This window comes from Macrobrachium nipponense, chromosome 24 (assembly GCF_015104395.2).
Source record: "Macrobrachium nipponense isolate FS-2020 chromosome 24, ASM1510439v2, whole genome shotgun sequence".
Taxonomy (NCBI): Eukaryota; Metazoa; Arthropoda; class Malacostraca; order Decapoda; family Palaemonidae; genus Macrobrachium; species Macrobrachium nipponense.
This window is the reverse complement of record NC_061091.1, coordinates 62,194,041-62,221,288: the sequence shown is the minus strand read 5'-3', so window position 1 is coordinate 62,221,288 and position 27,248 is coordinate 62,194,041. Positions and strand designations below refer to the sequence as shown.

The 27,248-nt window shown below is 43.1% G+C and overlaps 2 protein-coding genes across 2 annotated transcripts in view; both read left to right on the top strand.

Moving 5' to 3' along the window:
* LOC135203204 (uncharacterized) overlaps window positions 1-3,807 on the top strand; it is a 127,423-nt gene extending 123,616 nt beyond the window's left edge. Inside the window, exon 5 of the mRNA XM_064232958.1 lies at window positions 3,083-3,807. Within this exon, the coding sequence (XP_064089028.1) occupies window positions 3,083-3,807 (725 nt within the window). The remainder of the gene's footprint in view (window positions 1-3,082) is intronic.
* Window positions 3,808-4,623: 816 nt separating this feature from the next.
* Window positions 4,624-27,248, top strand: part of LOC135205675 (uncharacterized) — a 161,084-nt gene continuing 138,459 nt past the window's right edge. The window contains exons 1-2 of the mRNA XM_064236581.1: window positions 4,624-5,972; window positions 6,075-6,194. Of these exons, the coding sequence (XP_064092651.1) occupies window positions 4,655-5,972; window positions 6,075-6,194 (1,438 nt within the window). The 5' untranslated portion in view covers window positions 4,624-4,654. The remainder of the gene's footprint in view (window positions 5,973-6,074; window positions 6,195-27,248) is intronic.

The window sequence follows — 27,248 nt, the reverse complement described above, 5'->3', positions numbered from 1 at the left end:
CAATACAAACGCCACGTTCATGCTTTGCTATGATTTCGTGTTTTGCTTCCATCAAAATCATTTTCTTGGGTTTTTTCTTATCACCTGCTTTGTCTTTAGCTTTGGGACCCATGGTTAATAATAAAATAGTCAAAATAACACGAAAAATAGGCACAAATACAACCAACTACACAACGACGTGTTAACGATGCAGCACCAACAAACAAACAGACTGAACGCCACTTATTGGTTGCCTATACAACTATCACTCATCGCAAAATCGTATCTCAAATATTTCGTTGTATATCAAAGCATATATTTTTGCAAATTTTCTGTTGTCTCAAAACATTCGTATATTAGGGCAATTGTATGTCAAGGTTCCAGTGTATGCTTAACTGAAGGGGAATTTTATTAGGCGATAATAGAATTGTCAGCACCCAGGCGCGAACCCAGGACACCATACAAGTCCAGGAACATCAGTGAAGCTTTTACCCACTCCACCACCTCAAGAGGCTATAAGGTAATGCCGTGTCTCACCCTCAAATACCTTTCGCGCTCAGGTATTCGCTGATTTGGAGCCAGCATTACCCCACCTCGACCTCGGTAGTGCTGTAGTGCTTATGACAGCACGTAGCCATTAATATAAGTCATATCACATTACTGTGATCATACAATTACATCGAAGCTACAAAATGTCCTTTAATAATAATTCAAATTCGACCTCCGAAATTTAATATCTAATTCATTCGACCTCGAAATTAATATATATTCGTATATGCTTAACCGAAGGTGAATTTTATTAGGCGATAATAGAATTGTCAGCGCCCAGGCACGAACCCAGGACACCATACAAGTCCAGGAACATCAGTGAAGCTTTTACCCACTCCACCACCGCAAGAGGCTATAAGGTAATGCCGTCTCTCACCCTCAAATAACTTTCGCGCTCAGGTATTCGCTGATTTGGAGCCAGCATTACCCCACCTCGACCTCGGTAGTGTTGTAGTGCTTATGACAGCACGTAGCCATTAATACAAGTCATATCACATTACCGTGATTCATATACATACTTCGAGCTACAAATGTCCTTTAATATCTAATTCACTCTACCTCGGAACTAATATATTTTCATATATGCTTAACCGAAGGGGAGTTTTATTAGGCGATAATAGAATTGTATGGTGTCCTGGGTTCTCGCCTGGCCGCCGACAACTCTATTATCGCCTAATAAAATTCCCCTTCAGTTAAGCATATATGAAAATATATTAATTCCGAGGTAGAGGGAATTAGAAATTAAAGGACATTTGTAGCTCGATGTATGTAAATTCACCATAAATAGAAATATTGTGCTAGAGACTTCCTGTTTGTTGCAAAATGAAGGTAAATGATTGAATATTACTAAACTGTAAGTGTTATAGCTTACAATTGCAGTTTTCGACCATTTCGGTCTAGTTAAAGTTGACCAAATGTCAAATTTTTTCTATTTATCCTGATTTATATGAAAATATTTCAAAACTGATAAAAGCTACAACCATGAGTTATTTGTTGTTGTATTCTACACAAAATTGCGCACATGTTCATATATAAAACTTTATGTAACGGCTAATATAAAACGGTACAAACATTTTGACAATTGGATGAAAGAATTTCTGATTTCTTCGGCAGAGTTACCGTGCGGACTTAAGGAAAAATTTTTTTTCAAAAATTCATCATAAATCGAAATATTGTGCTAGAGACTTCCAATTTATTGTAAAATGAAGATATTTGATTGAATATTACTAGAATCTAAAAGTTTTAGTCTATAATTGCGTTATTCGACCATTTTGGTCGAGTCAAAGTTGACCAAATGTTGAAATTTTGGCACTTATCAATATTTATATGAAAATATTTCAAAACTGATAAAAGCTACAACCTTGGGATGTTTTGTCTTGTATTGTACATGAAATTGCACACATTTTTATATATAAAACTTTATATAATGGCTAATATAAAACGGTGCAAACATTATGACAATCGAACGAAAGAATTTCTGATTTTTTCAGCAGTCACTGCACGGACGTAAGGAAAAAGTTTTTTTTTTTTTTTCAAAAATTCACCATAAATCGAAATATTGTGCTAGAGACTTCCAATTTGTTGCAAAATGAAGGTAAATGGTCGAATATTACTAGAATGTAAGAGTTTTAGTTTACATTTGGAGTTTTTTTGACCATTTCGGTGGAGTCAAAGTTGACTGAAGGTTGAATTTTTTCTATTTATCGTAATTTATATGAAAATATTTCAAAATTGATAATAGCTACGACCATGGGTTGTTTTTTTGTTGTATTCTACATGAGATTGCACACATTTTCATATATAAAATTTAACGGCAATATTCCAGCCTCTACTGAAAGTAATTCCTAATGTAAAGGACCTCATGTTTGTATAGTTAGGAAAAATACAATTTACTTTAAAAACTTGTGATTTTTGTGATAAACTTATGATAAAATATTCAGGTAATATAAGCATTTTTAGAGTTTTTTTTACGTTTGAACTGACAAAATAGGCAGTTCTAAGCATTTTTGGAGGGGTTTCAAGTATTTGCGGTTTTGGAATGCATCCCCCCGCGAATATGTCTACTGTACATATATTTCATGAAGCTTGTAAGTTTTTATTATTTTTACAGAATTTGATAGTAGGTATAACATATAAAAGGTAGGTGAAGTATGAACAACATATACAAAAGACAAGCATGTATATTTATACAATTTGTCTTCTCATTGATTTTACCCGTTTCAGTAATACTCTTTTACATTTAGTTTCTCCTTTTTTCTTAATTGACCAACTTATATCAATGTATACTACATTTAGTTTTTTTATTGACCAACTTGTATGAATGTGCTACAGTTACTAGTTCTCTTTTTTCTCTATTGAACAGTTTGTATAAATGTACAGGTTTAAGTCTCTCTCTCTCTCTCTCTCTCTCTCTCTCTCTCTCTCTCTCTCTCTCTCTCTCTCTCTCTCTCTCTCTCTCTCTCTATTGACCAACTTGTATAATGTACAGGGTTAAGTCTCTTTATCTCTGTTTTTTATATTTTGTGTTTTATTCTTTCAAATTAATTCCTTGCAGGAGCTGACTCTGAACCTTCTGCTGTAGGTATCTCAGAGGTTGTTAAACTTTTGGATCAAGATCAGGTGAAGAGGGTACCGTCTGGTGAGAGTGTAGAAACATCCCCTCATAACAATGCTCCGCCACTTGTGGATCAACAAACAAAAGTGAATAGGATACCCCCTGGTGGGAAAGTACCAATGTCCCCTCATAGTAAGGCTCCGCTATTGGATCACAAAACTCAAGTAAACAGGACACCCCCTCGTATGAGAGAAGAAACGTTACCTCATAGTACTACTCCAGTAGTTTATTACAATCACCAAAGTCAGATGAATAGAATACCCCCTGGTACGGGACCAGACGCATTCCCTCATAATGGCCCTCCAGGACCTCTGGATTACCAAAATCAGAGAAATTGGATACCCCCTGGTACGGGACCAGAAGGATTCCCTCATAATGGCCCTCCAGGACCTCTGGATCACCAAAATCAGAGAAATTGGATACCCCCTGGTACGGGACCAGAAGGATTCCCTCATAATGGCCCTCCAGGACCTCTGGATCACCAAAATCAGATGAATTGGATACCCCCTGGTACGGGACCAGAAGGATTCCCTCATAATGGCCCTCCAAGGACCTCTGGGATCCCCACCAAAATAAGGATGAATTGGAGACCCCCTGGTACGGGACAGAAGGATTCCCTCATAAGGGCCCCAAAAACCCAGGACTTGGATCACAAAATAGATTGAATTGGATACCCCCTGGTACGGGACCAGAAGGATTCCCTTATAATGGCCCTCCAGGCCCACCTCTAAAGGATCACCAAAATAAATTCAGCCCAGACTTGGATACCCCCAAAATAGGTGGATACAGCGGGACCAGAAGGATTCCCTCATAATGGCCCACCAGGACCTCTGGATCACCAAAATCAGATGAATTGGATACCCCCTGGTACGGGACCAGAAGGATTCCCTCATAATGGCCCTCCAGGACCTCTGGATCACCAAAATCAGAGAAATTGGATACCCCCTTGTACGGGACCAGAAGGATTCCCTCATAATGGCCCTCCAGGACCTCTGGATCACCAAAATCAAATGAATTGGATACCCCCTGGTACGGGACCAGAAGGATTCCCTCATAATGGCCCTCCAGGACCTCTGGATCACCAAAATCAGAGAAATTGGATACCCCTTGTATAGGGTACCAGAAGGATCCACTCATAATGGCCCACCAGGACCTCTGGATCACCAAAATCAGAGAAATTGGATACCCCCTGGTACGGGACCAGAAGGATTCCCTCATAATGGCCCACCAGGACCTCTGGATCACCAAAATCAGAGAAATTGGATACCCCCTGGTACGGGACCAGAAGGATTCCCTCATAATGGCCCTCCAGGACCTCTGGATCACCAAAATCAGAGAAATTGGATACCCCCTGGTATGGGACCAGAAGGATTCCCTCATAATGGCCCAGTACCTCTTGATCACCAAAATCAAAGATTGGCTCTGGATACCCCCTGGGACCAGAAGGATCCCTCATAATGGCCCTTCCAGACCTCGGATCACCAAAATCAGAGAAATTGGATACCCCCTGGTATGGGACCAGAAGGATTCCCTCATAATGGCCCTCCAGGACCTCTGGATCACCAAAATCAGATGAATAGGATACCCCCTTGTACGGGACCAGAAGGATTCCCTCATAATGGCCCACCAGGACCTCTGGATCACCAAAATCAGATGAATAGGATACCCCCTAGTATGGGACCAGAAGGATTCCCTCATAATGGCCCTCCAGGACCTCTGGATCAACAAAATCAGGTAAATTGGATACCCCCTGGTATGGGACCAGAAGCATGCCCTCATAATGGCCCACCAGGACCTCTGGATCACCAAAATCAGATGAATAGGATACCCCCTAGTATGGGACCAGAAGCATTCCCTCATAATGGCCCACCAGGACCTCTGGATCACCAAAATCAGATGAATAGGATACCCCCTGGTATGGGACCAGAAGCATTCCCTCATAATGGCCCACCAGGACCTCTGGATCACCAAAATCAGATGAATAGGATACCCCCTAGTATGGGTCCAGAAGCATTCCCCTATAGTACTGTTCCAATTGGATATCGAGAAATATTGATTAATCCTCAGTTCCCAGCAGTTCCAACACAGCCTCTTCCACATATTGCTGCTCCTCAGCGAGTTACAGCTATTCAGGGTGCCATTGCCCATCCAGAACCTACTCAACAAGGCATTGCTCATCAAGGGGTCCAATCCCAGGATCCCTGCATTGCTGGTTGCACAGCCCCAGTCACGCCAACCAAAGCAGCAGGATCAGTGCCCACTTCTTTACCTTCAGTTTCAGTGACACCAGTGTCTGAAGTATCAGCTGCTGTTCCTTCAGTGACACCAGTGGCTAAAGTATCAGCTGCTGTTCCTTCAGTGACACCAGTGTCTGGAGTATCAACTGCTGTTGCTTCAGTGACACCAGTGTCTAAAGTATCAGCTGCTGTTCCTTCAGTGACACCAGTGTCTGAAGTATCAGCTGCTGTTCCTTCAGTGACACCAGTGGCTAAAGTATCAGCTGCTGTTCCTTCAGTGACACCAGTGTCTGGAGTATCAACTGCTGTTCCTTCAGTGACTAAGGTATCAGTTGCAGTTCCGTCAGTGACACCAGTGTCCAAGGTATCAGCTGCTGTTCCTTCAGTGACACCGGCGTATGAAGCATCACCTGCTGTTGCAGGGAGTTGCACCATCCAAGCACCACCAAGATTAAAAACAGTAATGAAAGGTCACCTTGTTGTTCAAGATATGGAGACTGATATGAATGAGAGTCAAGCTAGAACACTCTTGCAGGAATTTGGAGAGCTGGGAGAAATGAAATGGCCTCTAAACCAAAAGGACAAGCCTGCACGTAAGTAATTAAAAGTCAAATGGAAATGTTTATTGTATTATGTTGACACTGGTAAAATGTTGTATTATTTCAAGACTTTTAAAAAAACCCGTTTATTTTTAGGATTTCTCATGATCAATTACATGCAACGAAAACATGCTGAGAGGGCCGAACGCATTCTTAATTACCTCAAAGTTTTTGGTGGCAACTCCCAAGTGAAACTGGTTGGTGGAGATCCAAAAGGTATGGCAATCATGTTAATTTCATTTTTATTTCTTCTTTGATTGTATTATGTTCTTTGTAATTTAAAGTTTATGTGAAATTGAATGAAATCTACAGTGTTGTTGATATTCTGCCATTACAATTAGAGAGACATTAGTTAGGAAAGCACTACATGTGGAAATGAAGCACTCACACAGTTTCTTGCACATGCTATAGATTAAATATATTTACATTTGTTTTAGTATTATGGTGGAAATGTATGCAAAAGATGGAACTTGAAAAATTAAAAACTGAGATGCAACTGTTATGATATCTGTGGCGGTTATGATTATCAGAGTGCCTTCCATGGCAGACTGTAGACTATTGAACTATTGCAGTGTGCCTTTAGGCAGTGCTGCATTTATTTTTGTGATTTACTGCATTTTATTCCCTTTGGCCTTCTCCCATATAACTATCCTGCTTTATTACAATACCTTACCCATAGGTTTCACTCACAAACAAATTTCTTGGTTTAGCCCTAGTGAGAGGTTTGAGTATCATATTCCTCTTTCCCTGGTATTTCTTCCAGTTACATTGTACTCAACATAGTTTGCTGTTACAAATTCTCATAACTCATTTTATTTTGAATGAATCTCACCTGCTGTTAAAGTTAGCTTATATTATTTGAGATGAATCTTACCTACTGTTAAAGTTAGCTCATATCTCCATGCCGATAGGCTAGTCGGCATTCAAAACAAAAGAAAAAACGATCGCTTGGCTGACCTGGAAGACTGTCTAGTTTCACCTGTTCTCCACCAGGTGTGTTCGAATGTTTTAGCTCTAGTCAGAATTCTCCTTGCCACCATTAGGTATAGGCGTATGTTGGTATTTGGTGAATCTTGGCTGTTTTTCTTCAGTCACGGTACTGTAAATTTAATCATCCTAGGATGTCTTCCACCGGAAGCAAGTCAACCAATATTAGGTTATGTAGGAATGATTATTGTGTAACAAGAATGCCTAAATTTGAGATAGATCAACATAATGTTTGTACCAGCTGCAGGGGTACAGTGTGTGATCTAGAGATTAGGTGTGAGGAATGCAAGGATTGGCCTAAGGATATTATGCTCAAAAGTATTAGAAATAGGAAAAGAAGGGAAGCAGATAGACTGCGGAAGCAGTTAATTAGGTCAGGGCATAAAACTACCTTTTCTCCCATTCCTGTTGAGCCTTCGTCTGCTATTACCCCTACTCAAACTACGGTTTTTTCCTATAGTAGGCCTAATTCTGATAATGATAGTTCTAGCATTTCCTCTGTAGCTCCGACTTCCGCTCCCCTTTTGGTTCAGGAAAAGTGTATCTAGAAACATGAACAGGATGTAAGTCTTATTTTAGATTCCGTTAAAAGTTTAACTGAATTTATGATAACAAACCGTTTCGAGTCCCTCCGTAGTGAACGTTCTTTTTTGCTTTCCCCTTGTAGAGGTAAGGTGTCGGTGCCCTCGCCCGTATGTAGCCCGAGCAGAGGACTGCCCTGCGACAGTTGGAAAAGTCCGCTGCCAGGGAACCGGGTCGGTTCTTGGGGCGATGGGGTTCTGTGCCCTCCGACTCCTACCTCTCCCTTTTCACGCTCTCACGCGCAGTCACGCTTAACGCGTTCGCCGAAAGATCGTTTCGGTAGGCATAAGTCTTCACACAGTATTTCGACATCGCCTTCATCTAGAGCTAGCAATGAGGTTTCTACAACCTACAAGAGTAAGAATTTAGATATAGAGTTTATTAATAATGATATCCCCGTAACGGGTTGTTCTAATTCTTTTATATTGACTCAATCAATTGTTGAACCTATTTCGTCTGCTTCTAAGTCTCATTCTAAATCTTTCTCTGCTATTCCTAGGTCTTCTGCTGTTGGAGAGTCTCAGGTGGACTCTGCTGTCTCTCTTTCTCTTCCTTTTATGGTTACAGATTCTGCTGTTGTTTCCAAACTAGATGCTATTCTAACTGCTTTACTTTCTAAAGATGTGTCGTCTGGGATTGTTCCCAAGCCGCTTGAGACGCATTTGGACGAAATGGTACAGTTCAGTGTCGACGAATCTTCTCCGACTCTCTTACAAGTTCCATTTTCTTTGCCTACGGGTATCCCCTCTGCTTCGACTTGGCTGACTGGTGTCGATGCTAGTAGACAACTGCAGACTACTTCTGGAGGCTCTTCGCCTATCGAACCAAATTTTTGTCGCGAGGAGTCGGCTGCTGACATCTCGAATTCGCAACTGGCGGAAGAAGATCTCAAGTCGGAAGAGTCTCCTTTGGTCTTTCGGCGCTTACTGGAGCGTTGCGCTTCTCTTTATCCACATTTGGTGGAGGAAAGAGATTCTGTAGACTAGGTCGTTATTGTCTTCCAGCATTTCAACTCCCATTAAGTCTTTGAAGAGACCTAAGCTTTCGCCTTCAATTAGAGGATGTTTTGACGAAATATCTCGTCTGCTGGTGCACAAAGCTTCTGGTAAGTCTGCCAGCTCTAGTATTCCGGGGATTTTGATATCGCATAGAATCGTTTATTACGACACAGGCTCGTTGCCGGCGCTGAAACCGTCCTCGGTCGACGATGCTGATTTCCTTGTGTGTCTCGATCCTATGAAAAGACGTGCTCTTGAGACGGGCAAGGTGCTTTGGTCTAATACAGAGGCAGAGGCTTTGTTCAAGTCTTTGTTTAGAAGTATTGAGGTTTTGTCTTTTGCGGAACTTTCGCTAAGTACTATTGCCGCTTCTCTGCGTCAGCTTAAAGACTTTCTGACGCCAGCAGCTATCAATTCTTGGGAAGAGTCTTTAGATTTTTTGTCTTGCCTTGATAAGGCTATTTCAGATGCAGCAGGTGAATGTTCTCATGCTTTCACTAATTCGATCTTAAAGAAAAGAGAACAATAGTGCTCTTATCTTTCGACCAAGGTCTCTCCTTCTCAGAAGATGGCTGCAGTTTTGGGTTCCCCTGTGGACTGCCTTCTGAATCCATCTCTATTTAAGGCAATAAGGGAGGATATTTCCGTACAGGAAACTAGGGAATTTATCAGACAATCTTTTAAAGTGGGGAACAAAAGACCTGGTCCTTCTTTGCCGTCTGGCCCTCCGGCAAAAATTCGTCCTTCTTCATCTCATGAACAGTCTTCAGCTACTAAGCCCTTTTGTAGGTCCTTACCAGGCTCCAATAAAAACAAAACTGCTAAGTTTTTTAGAAAGAAATGAATCTTTATGCCCTCAGGTTCCAGTAGGAGGTCGACTGCAGATCTTCTGGCATGTTTGGAGAGACTTAGGAGCAGAACCTTGGGTGGTGGAGGTACTGAAGGAAGGCTACAAATTTCCTTTTCTGTCTCCTCCTCCTCTGTCGTCATCTCCAATTGCTCTTCCAGCTTATCGTCATCAGCAGGGAAAATTTCTTGTACTTCAGAAAAAGGTGGTATCATTACTAGAGAAGAAAGTGATAGAGCAGGTGTCAGGGAACTCGCCTGGGTTTTGCAACCGTCTTTTTCTGGTGCCCAAAGCGTCTGGAGGGTGGCGTCCAGTACTGGATGTGTCGAGACTCAACACATTCATTCGTCTAACCCCATTCTCCATGGAATCACCCAGCACAGCACTAGCGGCAGTACAGAAGAACGACTGGATGATGTCGGTGGACATGCAAGACGCTTATATCCACATTCCGATAAATCCTCAGTCTCGCAAGTTCCTGCGCTTTGTCTTCACAGGGAAGACATTTCAATTCAGAGCTCTTTGCTTCAGCCTGTGCACAGCACCGCAGGTATTCACGAGGATTTTGGCACCAGTAGGGGGATGGTGTCATTTGTTGGGAGTGAGACTTCTGCTCTATTTAGACGACTGGCTAATGTTGGCCAACTCTTTCAAGGGAATTCTGAGGGCCAAGGATCTGTTACTTTGCCTGGCGCAATCACTAGGCATATTGATAAATTTTCAGAAGTCTGCTCTGATTCCAACTCAGACAATTCTCTATCTAGGGATGAGGATAGACACTCACAGTTTTTAGGTTTTTCCATCGGAGAAACGCATAGACAATTTTTTATTGCTTCTAGGAAAATTTCATCCCTTAAGGAAGCTTTCAGCAAGGCAATGGCTGTCTCTGTTGGGACACATGGCATCTCTGGAAAGATTTGTCAGTCTAGCAAGGCTCAGGATGCGACCAATTCAACTCTACTTGAGAGAATCTTGGGACAGGAAGTACCTGCCAGACTCCCATTTAATTTCAGTCCCAGTAAGTCTTTGGGAGACGTTAGCATGGTGGAAGGATCGTCAAAGACTGGGAACAGGGTCATCCCTAAGAGTAGTGTGCCCAGACCTAACCTTGTTTTCAGATGCCTTAATGACAGGCTGGGGAGCTTGCCTTGGAGGCCATCAGATGTCTGGGGTATGGTCACTGCAAGAGAGGGAGTTGCATATAAACAATCTAGAACTGTTGGCAGTACGGAAGTCGCTCCTTCAGTGCGAACAGATAGTCAGAGGAAAGGTAATAGCAGTATTTTCAGACAATACTACCTCTTTGGCATACATCAGAAACCAGGGCGGAACAAGATCAAAGTCAATGTTTCTGATAGTGGAGAAGTTGTTTTTTTTGGGCGGAAGCCAGGAACATAGTATTGGTTCCACAGTTCATACCAGGGAAGAACAATGTCTTGGCAGTTCAATTGAGCAGGGAGGGACAAGTCCTACCCACGGAATGGTCTTTACATCCGCAAGTCTGCCAGTCGCTGTGGAGTCTATGGGGAACTCCAAATATGGACTTGTTTGCAACAGTAATGAACAAGAAACTCCCAGTGTATTGCTGTCCATGCCAGGACCCTCAGGCTTAGGTAGTAGATGCATTTCTTCAAGATTGGTCCAACCTAGATGCATATGCTTTTCCTCCATTTGCAATGATAAGAAAAGTACTGAACAAGTTTCAAGAATTGAATCACTGCAGAATGACACTAGTAGTTCCGTGGTGGCCTCAGAGAGAATGGTTTCCGGACTTTCTAGTTCTTTCAGTGGATCTCGCTCGTGTCCTTCCTTTAAGGAAGGGTCTACTCAGACAACCAAAGTCCAAGCAGTTCCACCAAAGCCTCCACATGCTATACTTAACCGCTTGGAGACTCTTGACCGTCTCCTTCGAGTGAGAGGGTTTTCTAAAGTATCTCGGAAGTCTGTCCTTAAATCAAGACGAACAACAACCTTGGCCTTGTATCAGAGACAATGGGTTGTGTACTGCTCCTGGTGTCGTTCTAGAGGGATTTCCAGCACCCGTATCTCTGTAAACAACATAATAAAGTTCTTTCAATATCTTAGATATAGTAAGAAGCTTTCTGTAGCTGCTATTCAAGGATATAGATCCATGCTGTCATCAGTGCTACGGCATGTACAATTAGATATTTCTAACAATCCAGATCTCAAGGAGGCGTTGAGATCGTTTGAAATTGAAGCCCCTGAAGTTCAGTATCAATCTCTTTCATGGAACTTGGATGTAGTGCTAAAGTTCTTATCTGCAGATCCCTTTCGAACCTTTGGAATCTGCTTCTTTGAAGTTTCTAACCATGAAGACGCTCTTTTTGGTACCGCTTGCAACAGCCAAAAGAGTAAGCGAGTTACAAGCATTCACCAATAAGGGAGGCTTTTGTAGAGGAGATGCTATTTTATCATTAATGCCCGTGTTCAGGGCTAAGAATGTTGTCAAGGCTAAACTTCTACCTAGAACGGTAAGAATTCCAAATTTGACCTCATTGGTTGGGAATGAAGAAGCCCTCCTCTGTCCTGTTAGAGCTATTGAAATTTATTTAGATAGATTAAAACCTGTGAGGGGCAGAGTTACTAATTTATTTTGTAGTGTTAGAAAACTTAACACTCCTTTATCTAAGAATGCAATGTCTTTTTTTGTTAAGCATTTAATAAGACTAGCACATGAGAAATTAAACCCAGATATCTTGCCTTTTTTGAAGGTAAATACACATAGTTGAAGAGCAGTTGCTACTTTTAGTTTTTTAAAGAATTTGTCTCTTGAGGATGTAATTAATGCTGCTCATTGGAATTGTAATTCAGTTTTTGCTGCTCATTATCTTAAAGATGTAGAAATTGTGTTTGGAAACTGTAAAGCCCTTAACCCTCTAGTAATAGCAGGTAAAGTCTTTTCCCGAACCGAAAGAAAGAGCACTCGTTTAGGCTCTTTTATTTTAATCCCATGTGTTGGTTTTTTGGGGAGCATAAAGGTACATGTGTTGTACAGGAGCGTACCTTTGTATCATAGGTATTTACTTTGTATTTGACTGTCAATTTTGGGGGCTTTCAGACCGAGGCACAGGGGTCCCATCATACCACTTCTATTCATTCTGACTGAAAATGAAGTGGTTTTCTCTGCAAGGCTGCTCTGGACTGCACACACATGAGAGCCTTGCACTCTGAAGGGAATCCACCTCCTGGCGGCAGTATTATCCAGGAAGGATTCCTGATCAGGTAAGAATGTTTTGAGTTTCATACAAGAAACTCTTACTCGCTTGGCTGAGCGGAATTTGTTTAGCTGCACTACCCACCATCCTTTATCTCAATGTGGGAATCGGCTAACTTTAACAGTAGGTGAGATTCATCTCAAATAAGGATTTTGACGTAAGGAAAACAAAAAATCTATTTCTGGCGATTGGCTCGTGTCGCCAGCGAAATATCCTTTAATCTATTATTTCTAGGGTAAATGTACTAACACATACCAGAGAATAAATAAAATAAAGAAAAAGGTCAGTATAACTGACTCGCTCACCCTCCAGGAGGGTGTCGGTATGAACACTAGGCGAGTGAGACCACAACCACGAGCCAAATGCCAATAGAAATCTCCCACTACCAAATCCCTCCAAGAGGGGAGCCGACCCACAGAGTGAGCAGCTCGTACTACTACTACTCCATCCCATGCTGCGACTGCTGCGCCTCTGGTGGCCATCCTGAAGTTAGCAGACAATCTTGGGCGAAGGGATGGGTAGGGTGGGATTTCGCTGGCGACACGAGCCAATCGCCCAGAAATAGATTTTTCCTTACGTCAAAATCCCTTTTCTGGGCTCAGCTCGTGTCGCTGCGCGAAATCGTACCAGAGAAATAGCACAAGATTGTAAACAAAAGTAATAAAATAAATCAACATAGGTCTCAAATAAAATAAAGTAAATGTAAAAAAGGGATATAATTGCTAAAAAGATACAAATACAACAGTGATACAAATCAAAAATATGCTAAATTACCCTTAATTCTAAACATGTTTCTTAACATAAGGTAATTTACATATGTACAGAGTAAATTGGCTTACATGTAACAAAATGGTATCTGTGTAAAGGCATGTATCAAAAATCATAATAGCAATTAAAACAATCAATTGAACAAATTAATCAACAGTGATAATATATAAGGAATGTATATGACTTAATATACAAAACCCGTACCATTATAAATGAGATGTATCCCCTAGCATAAAAATAAGAGGGTAACATCCATGAGATCAATAGTGCATAATCATCTGTGAGTGTCCCTAGCAAAAAATAAAAAAGTAAGGGGCACCCACTACATTATCAAAAAGCAGCTAAGGCACAAGGTGAATGTAAATGAACACGGTAGGAATAGACGAACTGTTGGATGAAGCAGGTAGAAAGGAGGACTGAATCTTCTATTACAAATTAACTAGAGTCAGGGGAAACTATGTTTCCCGCTGCTACTGCTGAAAATTTCAGAGCTTCCAAGGACTTAAGGTAATGGCGTTTGAACACTGTCGGCGATTTCCATCCGGTATACTTTTTCAACTCAATCGAAGTTCATGTGTTGGAAATAATTGAATTGAGGTGGCTACTGCTCTGACATCATGTGCTTTTGGGAAGAGTCAGGATTGCTTTGTTTAATAAAGTACAGGATTGTTGCCTGATGCCTTTAATGGATAAGTTCCACCTTTTTCCTTTTTCCCTCTTAAAGAGGGGCCCCGATGAGGATGAGGAGGTCCTGGATAGAAATAGGCTCGTAAGGTTGAAACTGGACAAAGGATACATCTTGTGGAAGAGGTAGTACTTTCCAAGGTTCCCACCTCATCAAAGGATCTTCTTATTTTTTGCCAAAAAGCTACGTTCCGGAGAAAGTAGGACATTCCCCTGTGGGAAGGAATTGAATATGATCCGGATCTCTGGATAAAGCCGACAGTTCTGAAATTCTTGCTCCTGAAGCCAGGCTTAATAAAATAGGGTTTTCCTTAGAGCATCATAAATGAGCATGTGTCATTATCGGTTTCTGAAGCCAGTTTTAGAACATCGTTTAAGAACCATGAAACTGACGTAGGCCTCACAGAAGGCCTAAGTCTAGCACATGCCTTAGGAATAGACGAGAAGTAGGTATCCGTCAAGTCTATGTTAAATCCAATTGAAATATCTTTTGTTTTCCAGGCTGACTTGTTTGTCGTAATCGTGCTAGCTGCTAAACCTTTTTCAAATAAGGATCTGAAGAAGGATATAGCTGAATTAACTGTCATGATCTGATATCTGACTCTCTCAGGAGGTTGCTAACTTTTTGACAGCAGCATCATACTGCCTCAAAGTTGAATCCCTTTTATCGGATTCCAAGAAAGAATAATTCTTCGAGGGTCAATATTCGCATCTCTTTTGCCGCAAACTTCATGAAATCCATAAAGTTAGGGTTTTGAGAATCCCTGAGGAAGCGAACACAGTCTTCGTTTGTACTGACTGGGAGAGCTTGGGACTGGGGATCCGAAGGGGACGAAGGCCCAAGTTCCAGAATCAGGGGTACCAATTGCTCTTCGGCCAGTCTGGGGCTACTAGAGCCACTTGACCCTGAATGTCCTGAGTTTGTCCAATACTTTCATAAGGAGATTCACTGGAGGGAAGACGTAAATCTGTCCCCCAAGTTTTTTGTTTCCAAGTCTAGAGCTAGGGCGTCCGTTGGCGTTTAAGCCAAGAAGGGTCCAGGTTGGGGGGCTACATAACAACGGCAGTTTTGGGTTGGTTCGCTTGGGATGCGAAGGAGGTCCACCTGAAGCCCTGGGACTCTTTGAAGGATACCATTGGGAACGAAACTGTCGTCTAGGGTTGACCATTCCCGACTTCTAGGGGGTACTGAATAGGGGATAGGGCGTCTGCTATGACGTTTCTGACTCCAGCTATGTGGGTGGAGGAAAGATGCCAACTGAATTTGTCTGCCAGGGAGAAGATGGTCTTATCATGACGTGATTTAGATGACGTTGACTTGGAGCCCTGCCCTCTGGTTTATGCCAATGTACTACCACTGGCGCTTGTCCATGGACTAGCTTTTATGTGGGAAGTACTTTGGGGGGTGGAGTAATCTTTTCAAGAGTCCAAGAAATTACTTGCCATTGCCTCCAGGTAACGTTTATTATGAAACAACTGACGGAACTGAGGTGTGACCAAATTTCCTTGAACCTTTCTGACTTGGGAGTACCCTCCCCCAGCCGCTTAAGGACGCGTCTGTGTGGCTGGTGATCCCTGGGTGGAGGGAAACTGAGGTGGGGTTACTGACACTGTATAGATTCTTGACTTTGTGCCCACTGGTCGAAGCCGATTCGTTTAGAATCAGAGGCACTGATGATAGCTTGTCCCTGGACCTGACATTTGTGCTCGTGAAAGGAGCGCCAAGCATCCTCTGGTTTTAGGGTTTTCTTTCAGTTTGGCTTTCATCAAGATGTTCGTTATACTGGATGCAAACTGGAGAGAGCCGAGGATCCTTTCCTGAGCTCTCCTGGATGTAGTTTGTGATTTAGAAATTGCTTGACTGACCTTCGCATATTTTCTTTCCTTTTATTGGTTAAGGAATGGGGGGAAAATTCGACAGAGGTGTGTGAGGATCGATTCCATTGAATGCCCTAGCCACTGAAAGTTTGACTCTGGAGGGGGTGAGTCTCGACTTGGAATTTGTTTATGCTTGAAATCCTAGATATTCTAGGAACTGGATCACTTTCTTCAGTGTGGTCCTTGTTGTATTCTTTGCGACTGATGGGGCCCATATCAACCAATCGTCGATATACGCCAACTACCATAAATCCCTTGCAGCTCTGAGCTGTTGCCACTTACTACTTCCGCTAGCTTCGTGAACACCCTGGGTGGCCACGTTGGAGCCCAAACAAAGAAAAACATGGAACTACCTTGAAGGAGAATGTCTGGTCTCCTATCTTGAATCCCAAGGATATGGTACGGAAGTGTCTTTGCCAATAGGGTAATGATAGTAGGGCGTCTGTAAGATCGATAGAGGTGGTGACGGCCCCCCGGGGAACGGGGTAAGGTAAGGTGGCCGTACCTGTGATATCGTGAGCATCTTGAACTTGTCCGCAGTGGATGGCTAAGTTTTAAGCGGGACAAGTCTAAGATTACCCTTCTTTTGTTTGATTTGAGCCTTTCCTTTGGCACGCTGAACAAGCGACCTTGAAAATTTTAACCTCTTGACTTTGGCTATAGCTTCCTTTGTCTGAAGGAGGTCCTCTGGCGTACTCTGTCAATTCCTTCCTTGGAAGGAAGTTTGACCGGAAACAAGGTCTGGCTGGTAGGTCGGGTTCGTCAACCTAGCTCCAACCCAAGCCCTTTTGTGACACTATGCTCTGGAGCCCAACTGGCTGAAAGTTCCGCCGGTGGCGAAAAGTTGAAAACACCTCCCTCCATCCACCTGAAAGTTGCTTCATTGGTTCTAGGGTAAACCACCTCGGCCTCCACTCTGAACGTGCTTCCCTTTCCCTATTGAAGGGGCCTCCCGATCCCTCCCTCCCACGAAAGGACCGCTTACCTCTGCCTCCCTTGCCCACGAGCGGTACATACTTTCTGACGAAGCTTGACTCTCGAAGGGCTTGATTGTAAGCTGGATGAGTATGGGTGTGGAGGTGGAGGGTTGGAGGGCTTGAGGCCTAGGGGGATATCACGATAAATGGTTGTGATTGACCTTTAGACCGTGGGGGGGGGGAGGTTTGGGCTGTCTGCACTAACGGTCACTGCTTGGAACTTGTTGAGGGAAGCGCGGTTGCTTCTTTTTGGTAAGGTTGGAAAACGTCTAGGTTTTCCTTTGTTTTTCCCTTACCTTTAGGTGTCAGGTTTCTGGCCTCCTCCTAGCCCGTTAAGGACCCCAACGGTCTTTAAGGCTCTAGGTTCAACCCTCGTAGCCTCATGCTTGGTACTTCTTTTGCTTAACCGCATAGGCCTCTGGGTGAAAGAGATCTGCGCCCCAGAATGGTTAGAAGAGAGTAACCTATTCGGTTCATGTCGAAATGGTTTGCCTCTAGCGAGGCATGTCTTCCTACAAAATTCGTCCTAGCAGTGGCAAAACTCGAACATATCTGACTGCACCGTTTTGGAGTCAGGGACTTTGGGTCATAAGCTTAAAAACTTGGTTCTGTAAACCATAAGCCATGGTTAGCTAACCTCAGACATTAGCCATCGATGGTTGATTGATACTCGGCTAGTCGTGATTTTGCGTCAAACTTCAGCCTTAAATAAGGAAACTATCTGGGAGCCTGGGTAAGCTTTTCACCAAACTGCTCCCATAAGCAACAGTTCCAGTTTGGAGGTTTGCCAGCTGAGAATGTATTTGGCAACCAGTCTTTCCCACCAATTCTCCGATTGAAGGGGGAGCAACGGAGATGTGGGATCTGCTTCTTTCAAGCTGAGGCATGGGTTGTTCCCCCTTCTGAGCTGCTGAGATGGTCCACCCCCGGAACCTTGCTATCTTGGTTAGGAACGGGAGCGGGGGGTGGGTAACTCTCATCCATCATTCGTGCAAAAATGGTAAAGGGACTTTTAAATGGTTGTACCTTGGGTCTTGGTTTTGAACAATCCTATGTCCTCTAAACATGTCCTGAGCCATTCTCGCTGATCCTGGGTTCATCGGAGAATAAGGAGGACCTGTCTCCTTTGGAAACCCTATCGTTCCCTACGACCATAGCCAGAAGGGCGTGAGCCTTGCGTAGCCTATGAAAGGTGGCTGTAGGGCCTTCGGGTAAAGAACTTCGAAAGTCCTCTATTCTTCGAGTTCCAAACTCCGGTATGGAGATGAGGCACCATCCTTGGAATAGGGAGCGTTTATGACGCTACTCTCCAAGGATTGTTCAATGGAGAAAGCGGGCATCGGCACGATTCATACGGGGGAAGCTGGCAGATCCACTAGTGTTGGAGGTTGAGGGGGGGAGAAGGCTAGGGGGGAGGGGCTTCTCTTCAGGCCGGCCTTAATAATAGAATCCTGAGAAGTTGATCCTGTCCGAATAGGCGAGGATATCATTTGCTCCATACTACTCTTAAGGGATCCCCCACTAGATCGCCCAACCTGTTTGCAAACAGGCCAGCGTTGGAGTCCAATAAGCCGGAGCTGCTGCGGAGGTGGAGGGTAGGCTTCTGAATAGGAACCAAAGGTGTAGCGGAACTGGTGATACTGCCTGGGGTTGCGAGATCCTCTCCTTGGGTTTACTTTTCGAGGACTTAGAGCCGGAGCTAGAACCATTTAGACCTGTCCTTGGGCCTGGGATTTACGAAGCCGGACGACGGACTTACGCGAGGAAGAAGACGAGGGACGGTCTTCTTCGAAGACGATGATTGTCTTAGTCAAGGCGTCATTACTTTAGACTTGATCTTAGGTCTAAACCGAAAGCCTCAGGAGGAGTAATACAATTTCCATACACCCGTTAAAGCCATTGGAAGGATGGAGAAGGTTTGCAGGGGAGGGGTAGGAAGAGACAGTTCAGAACCCCAAGGGAGACCCTTGGGTACCCTTGCATTACCTTACCTCGACCAACAGGTCGTCTATACCTACCATCGGCGTTCAACATTAATATCCAAGGGTTGCGACATCCGTGGAGATATCCTGGTCTTGCCTTCAGTTAAGGAGGCCGCCAGCTGTTTCGTTGGTGATGGAAGGCGAATAGACGGGTCCGCCTCTAACCGGGTCGACGTACCCATGTCGCCTTGCCTCCGGGAAAGATGAGTAATGCCATCGCTTCTCAAAGTATGTAGGGCTTGACCCCTTGGCCGGACCGTTTCTTGCCAAAAACCTCCGACCCAGGCCCGCAGGGTCGGATAGCCCAGTGCTGTATCCCTTACTGGCGGAGCCTGTAAGAGAGGGCGATTTTAGATTTTAAGATTTAAATCAATCCTTAAAACTAAAACTTAGAGTATAACTTAAACTAGATTGCCTTAAGTTAATAAATGATGAAAACTTAAGTACTAAAAGAAGCGGCGCAGCTACTGGGAGGTAAAGAATCTTAAGCCTTACCGAAATCTGGCCTCAAAAGCCATGGCTCCCGTAATCGTAAAATATGGTACACGTTTCATGGCGTACCAGGACCATGGATGTCCCCGGGCGGGGGTGCGGAGTCGCGCATGGAGCATGGGACCGGCCAAACTTCCGTGTCCACGTGGGGATCCCTGAAGTGTGAGCGGTAACAATCCCGGATGCCTCACAGTTGGTGGCCTGGTAAGTGGGAAGACCACCATGAGTACTCTAAAAGGGAATCACTTACAGACTAAAAGGACAAAACGAAGAACTCCGTTACATGCCGGAGAGCTCGGAAAAATTTGGGCATAACCCCTCCCTGCATTGCCTGAATAGGCTATAATCCCGGAGAGATCCGGTAAAATATGAAATGGGTGAGGGGGGGGATGGTTTAAGATACTTAAGATAAACTTAAAAACAATAACCTTAAACCCTAAAAACACAAGCGAACCGGACTAGGTCCAGTTTGAAGCGGAGTGTAGTAACTCAGCAAACGTGAGGTTAGGTAAGAGACCTGCTGTATGCACCAGGTCCATCTTATGGGCTGGACTATCCCGACTTGTCCGCTGGCGATACCAGGACTCCGATAGGGAGGAGCTCTAGTAAGGAGGGAAGGGCGCGGAGGACATACCAGGCTCGAGCTAACCCAGGTGAGCGACCAAGGGCAGTAACCGGAGGGGGGGGTGGGGGGAAGGCCAGGGCCCCCACCCCCCACCAACGTAACCACCCGCCGGCCGGGACGACCGGAGAAGCGGAAAGGTCGGGAACCAGTCCTGGGCGGTCTGTTCCGACTCCCTAAGCCCCTCCGGTGGAGGGGAGAGGGGGACGGCACCAGGCTTCGGGTATGTGGATAGGCGAGCCATGGACATACCGACCCCCCCTCCCCCGCCCTACGACTCTATGGGGTAGAGCGGGGAAAGGGGGGGGGGCGGGGGGAGGGGACTGGGGCAGGCGTCTGGCTGAACCCCGTGATCACGCAGAGTGACCCCACGAGGCGGTAAACTAGAGATACGGGTAACCAAGCCTATGGCCAACCAACTGATCAGAGAGAAGCTATCGGGAAGCAACCTCTGAAAACTGGAAAAAGCCGGTAGCAATTATAGGCCCCCACAGGGCTAAAACAAACCTGAACATAGAGAAGCTATGTGGGAAGCAAACCGAAAACTGATCAGTCGGTGTGAAATAGGCTCTGGCTAGCCGGGAACCTAGGGCTAAGCCAAGCGCCAAAACTAACCTAACAATGAACAAAATTACATATATAAATAAAATAAAAATGAAAAAGAAATCAAGGTAAAAGTAGCAGGAGAAAAAAGGAAAAAATCCATGGGAGTGTAACGACTAACCCGGAAGGGCAAGTCTACCACTCAAAAGCTTAGTCAGGGGCCGATACTAAGAAAACCTAGACTAGGGTTCTGGATAGGAAAAAGCCTACATAAGGGTGATATACCATTGCATGCCATGACCAACCTGAGTAGACCTTAAATAAACGCGGATAAATCAAAATGGAGCTGTAAATGCAAAAAGGGGAATGTTGCTAGGGTATGGAAGACCAAGAAACGAACCCATCACGCGGCAGGACCATTGCCAGCCAATGCTTCCGACCCCGAGAACGTATTTATACCTAAAAAACGGCAAATACTGTCTCAGGGACGGGAAAAAACCAAACTAACCGTAAATACTGAAGTAATTAACCTTAGCTGCTCGCCAATAGCTGCCACGCTCCATTATCGAAAATCCGAAGAAAGGGTAACAAAACAATACACAGAGAGAAAAAATAGCAACTTGTGACTCGTGGCGGAGCTAACTGAAAAGGATTGTCCACCAAGGCAGGCGCAGCAGTCTGGCAAGCATGGGATGGAAGTAGTATGTAAGTACGAGCTGCTCACTCTGTGGGTCCTCCCCTCTTGGAGGGCGGATTTGGGTAGTGGGAGATTTCTATTGGCATTTGGCTCGTTTGGTTGTTGGTCGTCACCTCGCCTAGTGTTCAATGACCTACCACCCTCCTGGAGGGTTGAGCGAAGTCAGTTATCCCATACCTGACCGTTTTTTTCTTTATTTTATTTTATTTTTCATCTGGTATGTAGTTAGTACATTTACCCTAGAAATAATAGATTAAAGGATATTTCGCGCAGCGACACGAGCTGAGCCCAGAAAATATAAATTTTCATGATAAAATATATTATTTGGATACTTACCTACTGTTAAAGTAGACCCCACCCAGCCTCCCCACGTATAGTAGGCTGTCAAGGAGAATTCCGACTAGAGCTAAAACATTCGAACACGCCTGGTGGAGAACAGGTGAAACTAGACTCTCTTCCGGGTCAGCCAAGCGATCGTTTTTTCTTTTGTTTTGAATGCCGACTCGCCTATCGGCATGGATATATGAGCTAACTTTAACAGTAGGTAAAGTATCCAAATAATAAATTTTATCATGAAAATTTATATTTTTGCTCCATTAGGTACAACCGGCATTACCTCTTCATTACCGAAAGTTTGTTTGGAGGTAGTGGGTACCACCATTGAAGTCTACTATACCGCACCGGGTGCATAAGGTGGTACGCATAGTACCACCAAAAACTCCTCCTTTTCAGATAGGGACTTCCAATCATTCTGTAATTTCGGTTTGAAGAGTTTGGAGCAAATAAACAGTATGACACGATGCCAGACGTATGATAAGACCCCAAAAAATAGTATTATTACTGCTTATAGTAGTGTGTAGGTGACAGATGAACTGCGTCTCAACAAAAAATCACAAAACCAGACAAGCGTAAACATGTAATAACTTCTACCCAAGTAAAAAACCAGTTGTATCATCATTTACTGTATTTATTTATTTATTCACTTATTACATTTTACAAATAAAAGATATGAACACCAGATAAATGAAGGTAGAAATAAAGCCTTATAGTAACTTTATATATAAAAAACCAAACCAGAGAAAAAGCAAAAAAGCGATTTTTTCTGAGGACAAGAACTTGAAAAAATTAGTTTAGATACCCCGTAATGCCCCTAAAGTTGTTTTCTGTGATGAAACTAATCTTAGAAAACGTAGTAAAATGACATAGCCCAATTTTGAAAGATATACTATAAAATTTGCGATTTTCCATATTTATTGGCGGGGCTTTCGCTTTAGTTTTGCTCTTTTTTTTTGTTATTACGTGCTTATTTACTGTTCTATTTTGATAATCTTTATGTGCATGTTCCAGGTGCAATATACCAACATTCTGTAAAGACCGAATTTCTATTCAAGACCGTAGTTTTCTCATCGACCACCAGTGTCCCTTGTACAAGGGACACTGAGTTTCACATTTTTTTTCATAAAATCATTTATTTTATTTTCCCTGTAGGATGATAAAACTAACAGAGAATGCGTTATTATAGTGCTAATAATACCTGATAATTTCATTAGCCTGTCTTGATTAGTGTATTTTTTGGCAAATATTTTTACGATGGGCACCCCTCCAAACTCGAGTCACTACCGAGAGATTCAGTTCGGCAGCGAACACAATGTTTACATTCTGCTCACCCAACCCCGTAAAGAAGGGGTTAAGAAAAAATAACTTTGTTAAACTGCTAGGACTGCATAGGTTCTTGTCAGAATTTTTCATGCCGTGTCCTTATCCAATGAATCCCCTCTAGATCATGGTTTAGCAATCTCCAGATTCAGTCATTTGCTGGTTTTTCTGTGAAATGTATCACTTATTTGCACTTATATATATATATATATATATATATATCTATCCTATATATATATATATATATATATCTATATATATATATATATAGTATATATATATATATATATAAAACTTACCAAGTAATTACATTGCTTACAGTTTTACTCACCGGCAGCTTAAAATTTGACAACCGCAGTAGTGATAGTTACGTTGTCAGTACAGGCAGTCCCAGGGTTATGACAGGTTCGGCTTACGACGTTCCGAGGTTAAGGCGCTTTTCAATCATATTCATCAGAAATTATTTGCAGGGTTACGACACCTACAAAGCTGATCTGGCACAAGAAATATGACACCAAAAATGCAAAATAATCAATATTTGAAGGTTTTTTTTATGTAAAATGCAATAAGAATGCAGTTTACATAGTTTTTAATGCACCCAAAGTATTAAAAGTAAGGTTTTCTTAGGATTTTTCATGATGTTCCGGCTTACGATGATTTTCGGGTTACAACGCGTCTCAAGAACGGAACCCCGTTGTAACCCAGGGACTGCCTGTATAGGTATCTCCCCGCCCATTTAAGGGTTAAGAGAGGAACACCTTCAGCAAATAGTCAGTTGTTTCCTTCCTGCTCTTGACTATACACCAAGTTGGGAGTGCTCTGCTTGGAATTTATTTTTGTTGTTTTGCCTTTGCATGTTTGGTGAATTATTGGTAGCCATAGGTCTTGATGTTTTTCTTGGATTTATTCTGTGTTAGAGACTTCAGTTTTAAGACAATTTCTTTTTTCAATGTCTGACACTAGTGCTGGTAGCATTAGGTATTTTAGCAAAGGCTGCAATACCAGACTAACCAAAGATAAGTATCACTTGCACACACTGTGCATAGAATGTAGGGGACAGGAGTGCTCTGTTGATAGACTTGTGTTGAATGCGCAGAATGGGTTGCTAAGAAGTGTAAGACTGAGTTTTCATGTAGCAAAGTTAGATAGAGATGGGAGATGCCAGGCTGCCACTAGAGCCAAATCTAAGACAGTAGAAAGTAAATCTTTGAATAGTTCTAGAAAACATTGGTAGATGATTCTGATATTTCTGTGCCTGTTCTTGCTTTGTCACCTGTTCCTGATTCTTTGACTAATTTACCTGCTCCCTTACCCAGATCACCCACTTCCAAACCTGACATCCTTTGTAGCCTGGAATCTAAGATCAATAAGTATATCAATGCTAAATAGTCATGATTGTGGAGGCAGTATCTCAGTTAGCTGTATCAGTGCTTCTTTGTGGAAAAAGAGGAGAACAAAAGTGCTGTTCATGAGGTGTCAGTGGAGATGGCAGCTGTTCGTCCTGCCGATGCTCCTAGGCAAAGGTCTCTGGTATACTCCCCTACACCTGGGAGCAGTGATACTGGAGACCACAGGGAGGTGGGGATGGACTGCCATGCACAGTCATCGCCTCAGTCGGGCCTGTTGTTGCATCTCAGGTTATGACAAAGGATGGCATCCTAAAGGAAGTGAGTAGGCTGCCTTCAAGTTCCAAAGGTTCCTGCCTGTGCATAGGCACCAATGGCATTTTAGTGACAAGTCATGGCCACTGAAAAGGCATGCCTTGGACAGAGTTCACTCTTCCCTTTTGGGCCTAGATAAATATTTAATGAGTCAGAGCAGCCTTCCTGCAGTTTTGGGGGCTCTAGGGAATGTTTTTTGCCAGAGCTCCCTGTGGTAGCATCCAAGGGCTTTTCCATTTCCAAACGTTCTGCCTTGTCTTCTTAGGAGCACTGGATAGTGTATGAGAGTCATTTGGTGCCCAAGGGTGCCCGACTCTCGAGTATTGTTCAATCCGCCTGTATACAAGTCAGTGCATAGATGGGAGAGTGTTCCATGTATTAGTGCTTTACTACAGTTCAGTGAGCATTCAGTAACGAGTTTGGCTCCGGTTGTCAATACTAGTCAGGCACCAGGCATTCTTCTACCTACTATGGATCTTTCACTACAGTGTCAGTTGGCAAACAGTCTCAACATTCTCAAGAAAGGCCTTGCCCCCTATTCAGGAACCTGAAAGACCGCCTCTTTCTCTTATATCTTCGAAAAAGGAGGTCAAGGAGCAAGATTTCCCTCCACGGCTTCTGCAGCATTGTTGCAGTACTTGTTGCATGGTTTCACAGGGTTTTTCTCTCATGCAGCCACTGTAGCCCCAGCTTTGATATTCTTTTTGACAGATAAACCAGCACGAAGGATTACCCAGAATGGTTCTCTCCCCTCTTCGGCAAGGAAGGCTCTCGAGGAACTGGACGGCTGACTTGCTGGGAAAAAAGTCCAAAGGAAGTCTTTGTTCAGTTATCCATATTCTCGGATTTTTATTTGGACCATATCTACCCATTATTTGCCAGATATTCGTTTATCCACAGTATTTTTCTATGAGATATATCCACAAATTACTGCATTTTCATATCAATTTCGTGATTAAATGCACTTTTTGTGATAAAACTATTTAAAAAAAACCAGGTGTAAGCGTTTTTAGTGGGTTTTTCTTGAGTTTGAACTAACAAAATAGGCAGTTTTAAGCATTTTTATTGGGGTTCTAAGTACTATTCGCTGATTCTAGCTATTCGCGGGGGTGTCTGAGACACATCCCCCACAGATACGGGGGTCAACTGTACTCGGCATCTGAAACCAGAGAAGCTCCATCCCTGGGAGTGGCTGTCTCATCTCAAGGAGATTTCTCCAGGCTGTTTGACTTGTCACGAAGATCAGCTTTCAATGTGGCAAAAGTTATTTTCACTGCAATGGAATGGATCATCTCTTCAAGAACATATTTAAGATTTTTGAGGTTCTGAGTTTCATGGACTGGTCAGTGGACCTCAAACAGGAAAATAAAGATCTGCACCCTTCTCCCCAAAGATATAGCTTCAGAAAGCATAATGTTCTATCTTGCACAGATGAGGGCATTAGAGATGCGATGCAGGAGTTAGCCTCACTCTACACTCTAGGTATCCTCAAGAAAAGAGAGCTCTGGTACTCCTTCATGACGAGAAGTGTCACCCCCATGCAGAAGTCTGCTCTTTTGTACTCTCCATTAGACTGGAAACATCACTTCCCTTCTTCTACAGTGAGTGATATAGCGTTGGATTTCCAGAAGAAAAGCACTCAGGACCTTCTTGTTTGCTCTTCTAGACGCCCTAGAGACCCGACTCCGGTAAGTACAAAGGGTGCATCACCGATTCAACTTTTTCAGGTAATAGGACAATAGCCCAAAGGCCAAGATCTAACCGTCAATTTTCTACCCAACCTTTCAAGAAGTGATCAACAAAAACCCCAGCTAGGAAGTGAGGATCATGTCCTCCTTGCACCTGTAGACACAAGATTCTTGCACTTTTAGATGAAGTGGAAAGCAAGAGAGGTGGAGGATTGTTTAGTGTCATTGCTGAAGTACAGTTGTGCTATCCCATTCAAAGACAAACCTCTGTTGGTCAACAAACTCATTGTATTGACCGCCTACTCGATAGGCTCCGAGCAATTAAATAGATATAGTGCTACATATATGACTCCTGAGGTCATCAGTGGATTGATTTTCTCCTTGTGTTTAAGTAGATATCTAATATTCATTGGGTTGTAAGGTATTAGCTTTAATTCAATTGCAGGTAAACACTTCTTGATTAATAGCTTCATTTCAAGGTAGAAATTTTTTCATGAACAAATTGGACACTTGCATATAATTGTAATTTGTTCCTACACAATATTCAAACCCTTGGTCCTTTACATAAGGAATTACTTTTGCCGTAGGCTGGAATATGGCCAATAAATTCTTGAACAAGGTGGTTAGGTAATAATTACCGTCTGGTAAGCGGGCAGGCGGATGTAAATACTCCACTTTGCTTTCGGCTATCTTCCGATGAAGACATATGTTTGTGAGCTCTTGCTGACTAGCCATTAATTACAATTTTCCGAGTGGGATCTTTAATATGTTATTTTTAATGAATATGTATATACAGTGGTACCTCGTTTGTTGAATGTTTCTCATGTCGAACTTTCTGTCTTTCGGACAAAATTTTCTAGAAAGTTTTGCATCGTTTGTCGAACAAATGCTCGTACTTCGAACTGACTGATCATCTAGTTTATACTTATATTTGACGGCCTACTGGGTCTTACAAGTTAAACTGTGTTAAAT